At 38.0% G+C, this 15,329-nt stretch overlaps 1 protein-coding gene across 2 annotated transcripts in view; it reads right to left on the reverse strand.

Moving 5' to 3' along the window:
- Nucleotides 1–15,329, reverse strand: part of LOC122876003 (CUB and sushi domain-containing protein 1-like) — a 491,774-nt gene that overhangs the window by 286,706 nt on the left and 189,739 nt on the right. For both annotated transcript variants that reach the window (XM_044195800.1, XM_044195789.1), the window contains exon 3: nt 347–459. In XM_044195800.1, coding sequence (XP_044051735.1) covers nt 347–459 — 113 coding nt within the window. The remainder of the gene's footprint in view (nt 1–346; nt 460–15,329) is intronic.

A 15,329-nucleotide genomic window follows, 5' to 3' on the forward strand; every position in this document is an offset into this window, starting at 1 on the left:
ACAGCTCTGCGAGCCAAGAGACGCCCACACAGAACTATTAACATGATATCATATAAATCAAAAGTAGGGCTCAGCCATAGAGTTTCACCCTGAATCCAGGAAAAAAAATTACTGTACAGTATATCAACGCTTGTTCTACTAATTTTGATCAAAAGAAGAGTCCGCCCCCTGTTTTTCTGATTTCTCTCCTAATTTTCCCTTAAAGCTCAATGTTATGCGAACAACATTTTCCAACACAGTACAATCACTTTGCAGGTAAAATTTGTCATCACTATTGCCTCAGAAAGTGTCTGTGCATCATGACCAGCATTCATACATCACTATGCACACTCACACATTGTCTTACCTTCATATACAGCTTTGAAGCCTTGTGCACTGACAGCAAAGTCTGTGGTAAACCACAAGGCCAATATAGATCCACTGCTGACTATAGGGGAGGGCAGCATGAATCCTGACAACCTGGAAAACAGAAAGAAATGTTATAATGAAATAATAATAATTTCTGAAACACAGCAAGACAGTTTACTGTTGACTCCTAAAAGCAACCAATAAGGCAACATCAAATCTGAAAACCTGAAACACAGAAAAGTAAGTAAGTACGTGACAACAACTGTGTTCAGTGTTGATCCTGTTGATGTTGTGGTTAAGCCCCCCAGCCCTGAAGCCATAAAGAGCCCTGCTGGCTTGAAATCAGGTCCCTCCAAGAGCTTCTGTTTTGTGTTTTTCCCGACTCTGCGCTACTCTCAGGTTTCCTGCTGTATTCTTCATTGAAGAAAAGGAGAGTGAAGGGAGTGATTTTCCCACTCTCTAAAAATAAATTATATGAATTTGATACAAGATCCACTATTCATGATAACCAACCATGTCGTGAGCTCAGACACTCTGAAATACAGAACAAACACCGAAAATAAATGACAGGCAAAGTCAGGTGTTGTTTGACTCTGATAGAGCAAGGTGAGCTCTTGATTACACTGGAGGATGTGCTGAAACAGCCCTTTGAGACTTATTTGAGAGGTGATGGCTAAACAATTTGAGGAAGAGAATAGGGAGGATTCTGAAGGAACAAATAACACAAAACTGATAGAGCTGAAATTGAAAGAGATGAATAGTGTATTGACTTGCCTAAATAATGAAGCCAAAATACTGTAGATGAAAACCGTTTACATAATGAACATTTATACGATGGAGAAACTATTATCCGACATTCATACTGTTGTGACGTGAAGTTCTGGCATGAAATCAAATAATTTCAAGGTTAAGCCATGGTGAGCTAAATAAAAGTGAGTGCGCATGCGTCAGCCTGCATGCTGCCTGTTGCCGTAGCTCCGTCTCGTTATTATATTACTTTAGTTTGAAATTCCCTATTTATTGATATTGATATTACTCATACCTCTATTACTGCTGTGCAATATTCTCCGTCTCATTATAACCTTAATAAGCTACACTTAACTTGACAGTTCATGCACTATTACCTTATACCGTATTATTATCATCAACTGGTAAACCCACTTGGTACTTCACACTTATTTTATTTTATACTTATACCCACTTGGTACTTAATTTATTTTCTGACCTGTATTATAGCTTATTATATTTTTTGCTAGTACTTCTATTCCTGTGTGCACTGACGTAAAGGCAAGCTGCTGTAACAAAAGAGTTTCCCCTATGAGATCAATAAAGTATTTCTGATTCTGATAACTAAACTTGCTGCACTTTTGATAGAAGCATATAGATGCAGTAGACAAAGATCCAGCTTAAGTTAGCTCACTATCATACAATGTATCCAAAACAAAATTTTAAGTTCCTGCTGCAAAGAGTAAAAACTTTGCAGTAGCAAAAATAAAAACCAAACCCCAACTTTAACACCATGTTTTTGTTCGAATGGATAAATGAACAGTGATAGTTGAGTGCATTTACTTCGGGTGTTGAACTCCGCTAAGGCTCAGCCCTGCTTCCTGCTCTGTTTGTGATTTTCATGGACAGCTTCTCTAGGTGCAGCCAAAAAGTGGAGTGTCCAGTTTGATGACCTCAGGACTGCATGTGTCTGCATTTACAGATGATGCAGTTCTATTTGTTGTGTCAGACCATGACCTTCAGCAGCCAAGGGTAAATGGTTAAGATAAACACCTCCAAGCCTGTTGCTGCCCCAGATGATGCACTTCAAGTAACACACTCCTATACACATGTTTGGTGCGTCCTGTAGGAGAATCAACTACTTTAATTAAATAATTACAGTTTAATACTCGCATTAAGGGGCACCACCCGGTTAACCGGGAAAACAAAAGAACTTGAATTAATTAAAATTCAACCATTAAATTGATCAGTCTCTTAAGGATTGAAATATTGACTTCGTCTTCTGCTTCAAAGAAAACAGACAGACAACTTCTTACATAAAGGTGCTATTGATAACATTGATAACATCCAGCCACTAGATGACTCCACCTCCACCCTTCCATTCCATTCCAGTGGTTGCCAGTTTGTTGCACAACCTGCATATTCCATGGTTGACTGGAGTGAGACTCAGACTATAATGTGATGAATCATACCTTAGCTATAAATTTAGGTTACTTTGTGCGGTGGTGTTTCATGTAATGTTATCTATGGTAATCTTAGGATATGGCTAGCTAGCTTTAGGTAACCCTTTTTTCCATTTATCATTTAATAATTATTGGGGTCCTATATTGCAGCACTTACAGTAAAATGACATTTCAATCATCCTTACACTATAAGACATTAGGTAAATATTACATTTTAATCCAATCAAAGAGTACAGTACAGTGTAGGGATGCACAGCGCTCAACATTACACAGACAGCTACAATGAAAGTTGATGTTAGCTAGCGTGTAGTGTTAGCATGGTGTTGACCTAACATTAGTCGAAGGGTTTTCTTGCTGAATACAAATCTTATAGTGGATTACAAAAATAGCACCACACAGCAACAATGGCTACAAGGAGAAAGGACGACTGCGTGATCATGTCAGTATTTTCAGATTTTTATATTAATGTGAGTACCGTAGACGCTCAATGCAGCTGGCTGTATGGCTAGCTAGCCACAAGTACATCAGCGAAGTGTCTCATAATCAAATGTTAGACTGCTATATGAGATGACACTCTCAATAACAGTCACGTTTTGTGTCTAAACACTATAATGAGCAGATTTACAGTAGTTCTGAACTTTAATTTACCTTCAACGTGACTCATCGGTAATATATTGGGATCCCACATCCACTCCGATCTTAAAAGAAGAGCAACCGTCTTTCCTTAAGCGGACAAGTCCACCACTGGCCTTGACGGACCAGTGACTGGTCAAGCAAGTTGCCCTGCATAAACTTGTACTGCCCCGGGCCATCGGTTATGTCAGACCCCGGCCCACTAATCCCCTCTGATATGTATCTTCATTATAACATTACATTGTTTGAGGGAACTATAACGTTAGGTAACTGGATGCAACCGTCACTAATGCTAACATAGCTCCTCCACAATATTATACAGATTCATAATTGCGATGGTTGCAGAGACTTCTGTTTGTCGGTCAGTAGATGGCAATGTGGTCACCAGGTAAACAAGAGGTAAATTCATGTTAGCTGGATTACTGATTGGTTATATAGCTAATTCACATAAATTTAGACTTGGGTTACAAAAGAAAGATATCACTGTTCTTTCACTTAGGAATGTACTTTCAACTTTTATGATAAGTGTCTGGCAAACCTTATCTCAGACCACATCAGGGGGTGAGAGTAGAAAGAGAGTGTGTTGGTTTGCATTTGTTTGTGTGTGACGTGTGTTTGAGACAGATACTGTTTTTAGTCTCTCCTCCTTTAGTTAAACTAATCCAGAGAGTCATTTATTGTCTTATAAAGAAGAAGTTCTGAGTAGAACCACTGCTTTTTTGTATTGAAAAGAGCCAGTTGAGGTTTGGGAATCTGACTGGAATGCCTGTGGATGCCTCCCTGTGGCAATATTCTGGACATATCTGACTGGGAGAGGACCTTGGGGCAGACCAAAAACACACTGGAAGGAGTATATATTCAATATGGCCTGGGAACTCCGGGGTATCTCCCAGGAAGAGCTGCAGAACGTGGCTGAGGAGAAGTACACCAGGGCTACCTCGCTTTTCCTGCTGCCACTGCGACCCAGACCCAGACAAGCAGCAGCAAAAGTACAAATGAACAGATAAAAACATTTATTATAATAGTAATGTTTAAATTTAACTGACTTATTTAGCTGTTAACCTTTATCTATTTTTTGCATTGATAAATTGTCTTTTCATTCTTTTTTCAGTTATTGTTTTGACTTATGGTATGAATAATTTCAGATTTACATTTAATTTTCACATTGTTCAAGCAAAGCAGGAAATTAATAAGCATTTAGTGACACCATTTTACTATTGAGTGTCCATGAAGGCAAGCAAACTGAAGCGTAGCTCTTGATATATCCAAATCAGAACAACAATTGGAGGACAAGTTTGGACAGAATAAATTTACCTTGGTTCACTACACTCAAACATATGCAACAATAAAAGGGAAGGAGAGACAAAACCAAAGTGAATGAGTAGAGGGGCAAATAAAGGATAAAGAAAGACATCAAAACAGAATTCATATGCTAACGTTATCAAAGCCGTGACGACAATGAGTCTGGTTTCTGTATTATTGGCACTCATTTTATACTATCAATTTTTCATCACTTGAAAGGTCAGCTAGGTCAACAGAGAGGTGGGCTGAGGTGACACAAAAAATTAGAGAATGAAAGTGAGAAATTGGAAAAGAGGCAGATATGAAAAAAGGTTTGGAGAAAGAGAAAGAAAGGTGGATGGACAAAAAAGACCATTGTAAGAGAGTAAGCAAGTTAACTACTAAGCAACACAGATGACAGTGAAAACAGAGAATGATGAACAATGACTTATTTTAATTCTCTGGCCTCAAAGCAAGGACACAAAGGACAGACAAGAACGGATGAAGGGAGCACACGGAAAGCGACAAACAGAAAGAGAGATGGAGGGAAGAGAAGAGACAGAGGAAATGAAGGAAGGACAGAAAAGAGAGGGGTGTGAGGTGTGTGGTGAGACAAGACGAGGAGAATAGAGGAGCTAAAAGGAGGACAAATGTTTTGCTTGTTATACTTGTAAATTAGATTTTTACTCTACTTAGCCACAGTAGTGCCTGACACCTCAATTTATTTTTTTTTGTTTAATTGTATGCACTGAGCCAGTAATCAAACTTTTGGGTTATTTGGGTTTTTAGATGTTTTTTGAGACTGAGCATTCAGGTCCCTGTGGTTAGGCTAATTAAATGTTGTATGATGGTTATACCAGTAGAGGATAGGGCATGCTAATAGTTTTGCAATTTATGTGAGTAAACTTAAGAAACACCAAGTGAAACCTGATTTTTATTATTCATTATTCTATATAACTATGTATTTTAGTAGATGATTTGTCAGGTTGTATTGATTACAAGTGCTTGTACTTGTGTAGTTGCTTAATATCTTTTACAGTAAAAATGATAAACCCTCCTACATGTTTATATTATTATTTTTATTGACTAAATGTTTATTTCAGAGAAAAACATATTGGTTATTTTTTTAGCTATAGGTTTTAGCATGGTTATACAAATGACAATCAATATACACATTGTGTGTGAAAACCCCTTTTACATACTCATCCGTGAGGTTTAAATTCAGTCAGCCAAATGTCTGGCCCCCTATATCTGCGATATATTTCATTATATTTTTATTTGAAATCCTAATATTGATATCCCCAATTGCAGGTTACTTGACCTAAGCAGGACACTAGCTAACCGCCTCTTTTCAACGTTTTCATATGTTATTTTTTCTAAAACATAATATTATTCAGCACAGTTCTACTTTTCTCAGTATTAGTGTTAATTAGATAGCTTGTTATGTTTGAGTTTAATGCAGTGTCAAAACGAGGTAAGTTTGTTAATTAGCAATTCATTTGATTCAGTAGCTTTTTCTAGTTGAAGTATGTTCAATTGTTGAATAATGTGTAATACAGTTCAGCAGGTTTTTTTTTTTTAGCTAACTATACACTCAGTTTCCAGTTTATCAGGTACACCTAGCTAAAACTAATGCAGAAAGGTGCTTTGGTTATTTAGCCTCCTCTAAAAAGAAACGCAATGCAATACAATTCAACAGCACCACAAACTGCAGCCTCATCATAAAGTTGAATCAACACCTCTCTAAAACAGTTTCAACAAAAACTGAACATTATAATCTTAGGATTTACTGCAGGAATGTTGTATTAGACTGTAATAGTTTTAGCTAGGTGTACCTAATAAACTGGCAACTGTATAACTGTAAATATAGTGTTCATGGATGTCAGAGCACAACAAAGCCTCTGTTTATTCCTAACGTCCCATTGGTTATATAGATTAGATTGGTTATATGAGGATGGTCAGAAAATAAAAAATGACAGAATACTTGACTGATGTAATGCGTATGGCTGGTGCACTAATACCTGCCAATACAGGTAATGCTAGCTAAGGTACTGTGAGCTTTCTGCTATTTCAGTTTTTTTAATGCAAAATGATATGGGTAATGATATGGGAAGGATAAGAGGAATGTATCTTCTGCTGATGAGGTGTTGAGAGTTTTCTTTTTCTGTTCCTAATACATGCTATCTTATTTCACATTTGCCTAAATCCTCATCTAACCCATCTCATTAATTTGTGAGCTTTTTATAATATGTTATAAAATGATAAAATTTTATGATAATGTGGATTGCATGTAATTTATTTCATTGGTAGTGTGACATTGTCTACTTTTTCAGGTGTGTGTGCTGCATTTTCGGTGCACCTTCTATTTTTCTCAACCAGAAAGAGAATTGCCTGGTAACAGGCTATAATAAATCACCTTAGTGGCCCACAGGGGACAGCAGTTACATTCTCACATGAATATTTCACCACACAAAAAATAAAATGTAAACAAAATGGGTATAAATAATTATTGGGAGCATGCTTTCCTCCTTCATTTTTAAGTTCATGGGCATATGAACTTTCAAGCGCATTTTTGTTTTGGGCCAAGACAAATTTTTGACACTGGTCAGAGATTTAGAGAGCAGTTGGTTGGTATGTATGTGACATCCATTAATCAAAGAGATACTGGCTGCATTATGGATCTACTATGGCTGCTATCGAAAACTGTAGAGGTAAAACTGTTTTTTAAGGGCTTTGAACAAGTTCTGGTATTCGTCTAGATTAACATTTATCTCAAACAAGTTTATTAATAAATTATGTATCGATTGGACAAACATGTCACATTACAATATTCCATAAATACACACATTAAAGGTTAGAAATCATTATAAGTAGTGAAAAATGTAAACCTTAAACTAAACACATAGCATAAACCCAAACACAAGCGCATTTCTCTGTCTCTGGAAATAAAATGGTGCTGTGATTTGTGTCTCAAATTGAGGATTGACCAGGAGACAGATGAGAATTAATTTACACACACAAGATTGTCAGTCAGTCAGTCAGATAATGAGCAGTAATCGCCTAGCTGTCACTGCACTGATGGACCAACATGATTCTATATCCCTGCCTAGCTCTTTCTCTCTCTTTGTGTCTCTCTCTTTCTCTGTCTGTCGCTCCACCCTCTTTCCCTGCTCTCTTTCCATTTCGCTCTCCCTCCCAATCAGTCCAGTTCACTGATCCTACGGCTGTGTGACATTTATACAAAAACAAGTGAGCTGGGTTAAGACTATGTGACCGTTTATCCAGTCGGTCAACTGTCCAATCAGTCAACCAGGTTATGTAATCAGACAGCCACTCAGTGATTCTAGCCAGCCAGTCTTTACAGTCAACCGACCAGCCAGCTTGCCTGTGTGCCTTTCTGTTGCTTTGTCCATCTGTCTGACTGCCCATCTGTATCTGCCTGTTTAGCAGTCTATCTCTCGCTCTGCGTGCCAGTCTATCAGACTGTTGGCATGTCTGATGTTGACAGACTATTATAATGCTAGGATTACTGTTTAGATTGGATGGTAGTACAGTAAAAAGGCATACCATGGTATTGCAAAATAGCATCAGCGTTCTTTTCATCACCATCACATTTTTCCACCACTCTTCCACAGATTAGACGAGGGAAAAGCTTGGTGTTAGTGTTTTGGCAGCATTTAAGAACCCAGCAAATCTGGTTAAAGCTGTATGTAAGATTTCCATGAATAAAGTGAAAGCCAGAGATGGTAATACTTCAAAATTGACATTCTCTTCTTGGAATCAATGACCCTCTAACCACTGAGAAGATATGTGTGTCATCGAGTTCAACAGCTCAAATTGCAGCTCAGGCCCAAACATGACCACCCTGACTTGTCCACACAGTTATCAATACTAAGTTTATTCAGGAAAACAGTAAAATACAAAAGTCACAGTGTGAGGGGGAAAACCTGATAAATACAGGTAAAAAGGTATGGTAACATTTACTAGTGTGTTTGATGTTGTTACAAGAATATAATTCTTGATTTAATGAGTTGCCTTTGAGAAAAGGTTCATTGATGTGCAGTCGACGTCTTGTGGCATGATACTGTATGACAAAGCAGTGATGCATACTGTAAACCCATTCAGCAGATATATTCTCCCTTCAGTCCCACCACAACCATGTTTTAACTGTGCATTAAAATCAGGCAGTGATAACGTTAAAACTGATAAACTTGAAAGAAAAAACCCATGATGGCACAAAGGTGGAAAAAGAGGAAGAAAACAGATGGGAGCTTTTATTCAAATGAGTCAGTGCAAAAAGAGTTCTTAGTATTTTGGAGAAAAATGGGTTGTTTTGCTAAGAATAGACATCTAAGAACCAGGTCTGTTTCCATCTCAACACCACTCTTCTGTCAGTGAAGTGACAGGCTGACACTGCACATTTATTAACGAAAATAGCAGGTACGCTTAAAAACATTGTTACTGTCCATGTGCACGACATGTAGTACTGTGTGCTTGTTGATGCAAATGTGCCATTAAAAAAGAGCCCAGTTATTCAGTTATAGTCTTGTTGATGGGACTCACAGATGGGATTGTGAAAGTAAGTTGTCATTTGTCTATTTATTGTCAAATATACTGATTAATTGCTTTTCCACACTCCAAGTTATTTAAAGCAATCCAATTGAATGTGTCCTTTCTTATCTGCAAATGTATACATCTAGATCAAAGCCTGGTGACCTTTAGCATGTCCTTGCAGTCTTCTGGTAAATTTAGCTTACAGGTGGTCCACCAAGCAGAAAATTTCAATAACTCAGCTTTTAGAGTTGGTTCAGACAGCTTTCGGCAGCTCACTGTATTTCAGTCAGTCAACTCATGTGGAATAGATGATATGTGAATGCAGAATATGTACAACATCAATGTTTGTCGTCTAGGCTCTGACCTTGTCGCTCCCCACAAGGAAGCAGCAAGGAGAATGTGGGGAACGACAATACAAATTTCCCCTCTATGGGAAGGTAGACTCAGAGCCTACAGGTGGATGCTGGGGTTTTTTTTGCCATAGAGCATCCCAGGTGGCCTGTGAAATCCAACCTGTAAACATACATTTAAGGGCTTGCAGAGGCTGCTGGTCTTTATGTTGGTGGTCTCATTTGTTTATGGTAAGTATACTACTGTCTCTAAATGAATGTGGTATTGAACTATTGATGTTTAAATGTTGATCCCTCTTCTTGTCTCTTTTATTTAAGGATTTATGTAGACATTGACCAGTACTGACTGAATATATTTCAAAAAACACTTTTTCTAAGGGTCTCATGCACTGTTTTCTAGCAATGGCTGTGACAAGCTGTATCCATCACAACTTGACAAGGCCAAATTAAGAGTGATCTTGGCAGCCTGTAAAAACAGGTAAAAATGCTGTGAACAGGCAGTTGTCGGTTGAAATCCACCGGCCAGCAGGGGAAATCCTGACGGGAAGTAAAGAAGAGACTTACTCAATGACCATTATAATGTGTGTGACCAACGCACTTGACCTCCGGCTGCTCTGGTGAAGCTTGAACAGACGGCGGTGATAGAAAGCTCATATAGGTGTAGAATATGAGGGCTAAATGAAGTGGAAAAATAGACCAGATTCCCACTGTCGTATCAAAGTATAACCTTCCAATGACTCATCATAACTAAGGTAGGGTGCTCGCAAAAGCTACAAATTATATTATTTTCTGGTTTGTTGATGTTGTTTTTCTAAAGGTGTGAACAGTCCACCTTTCAAATGCAATTTTGATAGTTTAAAATGAGTTATGAGTCACACTTTGATAAATTTATTTGTAAAATTCCTTTAAATTTCCACAGAAGATGAGTCAAACCTATAGTCCAATCAACTGGGTTTTCTAGGTATTCCATTACTGTACCCTAAAAATCATTAAATTCGTTTACTCTGCCTGCAAAAAGATCTTCACAACACTGTGCTACTATTGCAAAACTTGAGCTTAAATTTTACACATCATAGGCCAAGTAAGATCCATGACCATTGGAGCTATGAAAACCATACAAAGTCTGTTGAGCAAATGAAAAACAAAGTGGCCGTCCACTGAAAAATAAGAACTGCTTTCTTCTTAGAAAAGCTGACTTTTTTGAGAGATAGCAGCAATTTATATCTTTGGTTCCTCATATATCTACTAGCTCTGACATCTAGAAAAACAATCTATCTCACACAAACCAGAGACGATATGAGTGTAAACTCACAAAACAAATATTACTATTTTCCATCTTGTAGAGCATTTGGCTTCTTCTTACCAACACTAGATACACCTCACACTTGTACAGTAGATGTATGTCCCTGGCTGAAACTATTTGTTTGAACCTGTCATTCTGGGAGTGTAATCCATTTTTTCAGTATGTCTGGTGGAACACTAGTCTATCAGTGACACAACACAGCTCGGAGTAAATGGATAGACAACAAGCGCTTGTTGTGGAGAAGACAGAGACAAAGAGAGAAATAAAAGGTAGTGAGCAGATGGTAGAAGAAATCTTGAAAAGAAGTGAACATACTGAAAACAATAACCAACCTAATTTTTTAATGGGGAAGATTTTTGCACACATAAACACAGCAAAAGAGAAATGGCAGAAAACTGGATGAGGACACGGACAATGTTGTTAAGTAAAGCGGGAGATTTGTTTTAAATTATAGGCTCAGTTGGCAGTGTTTCCTGTACAAACTGTAGACAGTATGTTGGGGAAAACAGTGTGGTATAAATCTCTGGCAACAGGGCTGTGAATTTTTGGAAATATGTGAAGCAAGATAGATACACAAGACACCCAGAGTTTCTTTTCTCTCTATGCGCTGCTGAAGTTAAAAAAAAAGAGAAAGAGAGAGAGAATGGCCTTAGGCAAGAAGGGCATTTTTCCTTTTTTAGTTGCTTTCTGTGTTAACACTTATTACTGTAGTCATTTGAAATCTTTGTAACTCCAACATTAAACTCTGCTGGATGATTTTTTTTAAATACATGGGGCCCAAACTAAACACAAGGTAGATTTGAAGTTTAAAGCCAACACTGACAAAATTTTGAAAACAAAATAATGTGGTAAATGTCTTATTTTCCAATCACACATTATGAGCAGCACTTTTAGAAGTTGTAATTATGGATAATTAGTTGTTTGGCTTAATTGTAGACCCCTGGCTGTGGAACAAGTTCACAGTCTTCCTAAGGCTAGCTATTGTAGCCTTAAGCTAACTTTTTAACAACACATTTAAAGACTGGCTTTAAAAGTATTATTTAGAGTTTTAATGCTGTTTCTTTTTTTCAAAGAAAAGAGCACCAGAGAAGAGAAAAGAAGAAGAGAGGTGAGGAGAGAAAGATGAGAGAAGAGGAGAAAAGAGGAGAGGAGAAGTTGGAGTAGAGATTTCAGGAGAGATTTGTTTTCACAGGTTTAAGCACATTTCATGCAGACAAACGGAGAGACAGACAGACAAACAGGAAGAGGAATTACAGTTATTTTGCCTCTGGGAGTGTATGTTACCCACTGAGACATATAAACTCTTTCACACATACACACAGACACACAAACACACACACAAACACGGGAAAAACACAGGAAGTGAAAGGTACACACAGATTCACACGTGGCAGCACTGCTGCAGTGTTGTGAGGAGTTGAATGCCTTGCTCAAGGGCACTTTGGCAGTGGGTGGCTTTTGATTTGTGCGATAAAAGGGTAAGAACCCCGCTGATTCTCTGGTGTCCTCAAGCAACACCATGCTGTGCAATCCACTTACATTTAAACCAGGAACCCCACCCACCCCGACAGTGTCTGTCAAGCTGTCTGTCTACCAGAGCGGGATTATCTATGGAGGCTTGTGTGCGTTAGTGTGTCTATACAAGTGTGAAACAGAAACTATTGCAATAATCTATGCACATACCAATCCCAACATTTTTGCAATGTTTCCATATGAAATCAATAAATCACAAGAGAACCTGTACTCTCTTTACTCTTATTTACCTAAAGAAATAATATATAAACAATCTACAGTATGTCTACTTAAATCTTCTTATACAGCAATCACCAATTCCTAAGCAAAGCCTTTAAGAAGAAGGAAATGGAGGATAATGACCTTTATTTTGAAGTTTTATTCAGCGCAACACATATAAAGGAAATTAGGGCACTTTTTAATTTCTGTATTATTATACTTCCATTTATCATAAGCTTTAAATGGTATTTAGAACACAAAGCCAAGGTCAAAAATAAATGTGGATATTTTACATCAAACTAAATGCTTCAAAATCTTGAAAAAAGTTCCAAATTAGCATTTTATTTGGTGTTTGTTGTGCTGACACTGAGTTGAAGGTATATTTATCAAGAATGGAGCCTAAGAGCAGTATTTCCATTGATTTTAAGTTTCTTGTCAGAATATAACAGATGAACACCTTAGTATTTCCAATAGCTTTCAGTGATTTGCAGTATGCTACTTTTAACAGGAAATTATTATATATGGCTGTTTTTCAGTGACACATAGTTACAGTTTGAGTATAAATCACATTCCTGTTGAATGAAATAAATGCCGCCTCGTTATCTTTTTCTCCCCCTGACTTGCAATTTGCACCAATTATTACCATTATATTGCAAAAATAGCCTGCATTAAAAATGCAAATTGCTTTGCAATTTTTGAGAAAAGTCAACATAATTTTAGGTCACAATAGGTACAAAAAAGCTCCACAAAATCCCAGAGGGACCAATTTGTCTAAGCTATGGTAAGGAACAAGAGCAGGGCAGCAGGATATTGTGAGTAGGCAGCTGGCATCGAGCCACATCTCACTGGGTTGTAGACCAGTGTTTTTCTAACTGTGAATCTGTCCCTAACATGGGTCACTGGTGCTTCGAGTGGCCCCTCACAAGATAATGTTTTATTGAATGGGGATCTCAGGTTGAAACAATGTGGTTGTGAAAGGGGGTCCCATGTGATAAAAGCGCTGATTTGCTTCTGGATGGTAAGATAAGGGAGGACATTTAGTCACTAGACCATAAACAGAGCAGCTCTGTTTCTAGTGAGGAATTGTCTTATATGAAGCCTTGCTGTTGACAAAGACATTTTGTCTAGTCACTACAACAGAAAACATTTCACTCGGACTGAAAGATGGTTTTGTCCTTTACCTGTAAAGCAACATCTAGGTGCCTGGGTCCACGGCAAACACTCAAAAACCCCTAAAAACTGTGGAATTTCAACTAATCATGATCTGGAGGCATACAAAGTTCAAATGTGGCAACAGAGGTTTAACTGCACTTTAGAAAAGCCCATTCTGCTTAGCAGCAGCAAGGGTTTGTGGGTATCCAGTCTGCTGGCTCTTAGCCAAGGCTCTGGGTACTTCAGACTAAACTACTCTCTCTCTCTCTCTCTCTCTCTCTCTCTCTCTCTCACACACACACAAACTCATTTTTACTTTCAAGTCTATAGAGCCGTAATGCACGTCATACACTTTACACCTCCTGAACCTCATATTCTGTAGTGTTGCACTGTCACAAACAACTAGATTACATAACATCTGTCAGTCAACAGTGTCTGATTTCTACCTCAAGTGGACATTTGAGGAACTGCAGTTGTTGGCACTTTCGCGTTGGCATAATTTTTAGCCCCAGAGGTTGCCACTTGCTCAAAACATACAGTATTTTATTGTGTGCCCTGGGGACCTTGGGATTTAAGTTGCTGACCATGTAATCGCAATGTCCCGGTGCAGCTAGGGACCTTTGATGCGTGTAATGCCCTCTCTCTCTCCCCTCGTTTCCTGTCAGCTTTCTATATAATAAAGGCCAAAATAAAACAAAAAAGTGACCAAATGACATCTAAGAGTCTCTCCAACTCTCACTCCGTCCCACAAACAAAAACACACTCTTTCAAACTCAAACTCGTATAGTGTATATACACAAATCACTGGTGCACATGGCAGTGGTAGAAAACTGGCCCAAAGCCTGACATTGGCTCTTTTCCATCAGTAATGTGGGGCACTTGGACCAAAAACAAAAAAAGCTAAAAGTTGTGAATGTGAGTTATGGATATGTGCCAAACACAGGGGCTCTTGGCAAATCTGCTTATCCATTTGAAAAAATAAATAAATAAATAAAGATAGAAAGATTGTGATTAAATAATCGAGATCATGGAGATGCATCTCCCATGGTGGTTCACAGAAAAATTGCCAGAAACTGCCTAGTGCATCACCACTTCAGGGTGTTTTCACACTTGGTCCTTTTCAGCCCTCTAAATGAACTCAGAGCGATTATCAGCATTTTTTGCGCATATGTGAATAATCCAAAATAACTCAGACAGGAGTAGTTTGGTCCGAGGAAGACACTACTGCACTTCTCCAGATATGGAATGAAGACCACCTCAAATGGCAACTGTCTACAATGCACAGAAACGCTAAGGTTTTCTTCCAATTTTCAGTTGATATGAAAGCGAGGGGTCTGCATTAGGACCACACTGCAGTGCTGTGTCAAAGTAAAAAAACTACGTTAAAAGTACTTTACCACATGTGATTAAATGAGAAAAAGTGTAGAAACTGACATAAAAGACACATGCCCCTTTTACAAAGAACTGGACAGTATGTTGTGTGGAAGCACCTGCGCCAACCATAAAAATGTCATTGAATCAGGAAGCATTGACCAGCAGAGTGACAAAGGATGGTAACGCTAGTTATCTCTCTCTCTCTCCCCAAATGTAATTAAACTACTTATATTGGCATGAAGTACAATTTGTGATAATCAACAATGATGGTAAAAGTAATACCTTAATAGCAAATAAGTAATAAAAGTAGGCTAATAATAATACATAACAGTTTTCTCAACCACCCTCTCTCTTTTTCCCTTTCACATACAGACACACACTTTCTCTTATAAGGTTGTATTTCTTAATTATAAT

The sequence above is a fragment of the Siniperca chuatsi genome, linkage group LG1 (genome assembly GCF_020085105.1).
Source record: "Siniperca chuatsi isolate FFG_IHB_CAS linkage group LG1, ASM2008510v1, whole genome shotgun sequence".
Classification (NCBI taxonomy): Eukaryota; Metazoa; Chordata; class Actinopteri; order Centrarchiformes; family Sinipercidae; genus Siniperca; species Siniperca chuatsi.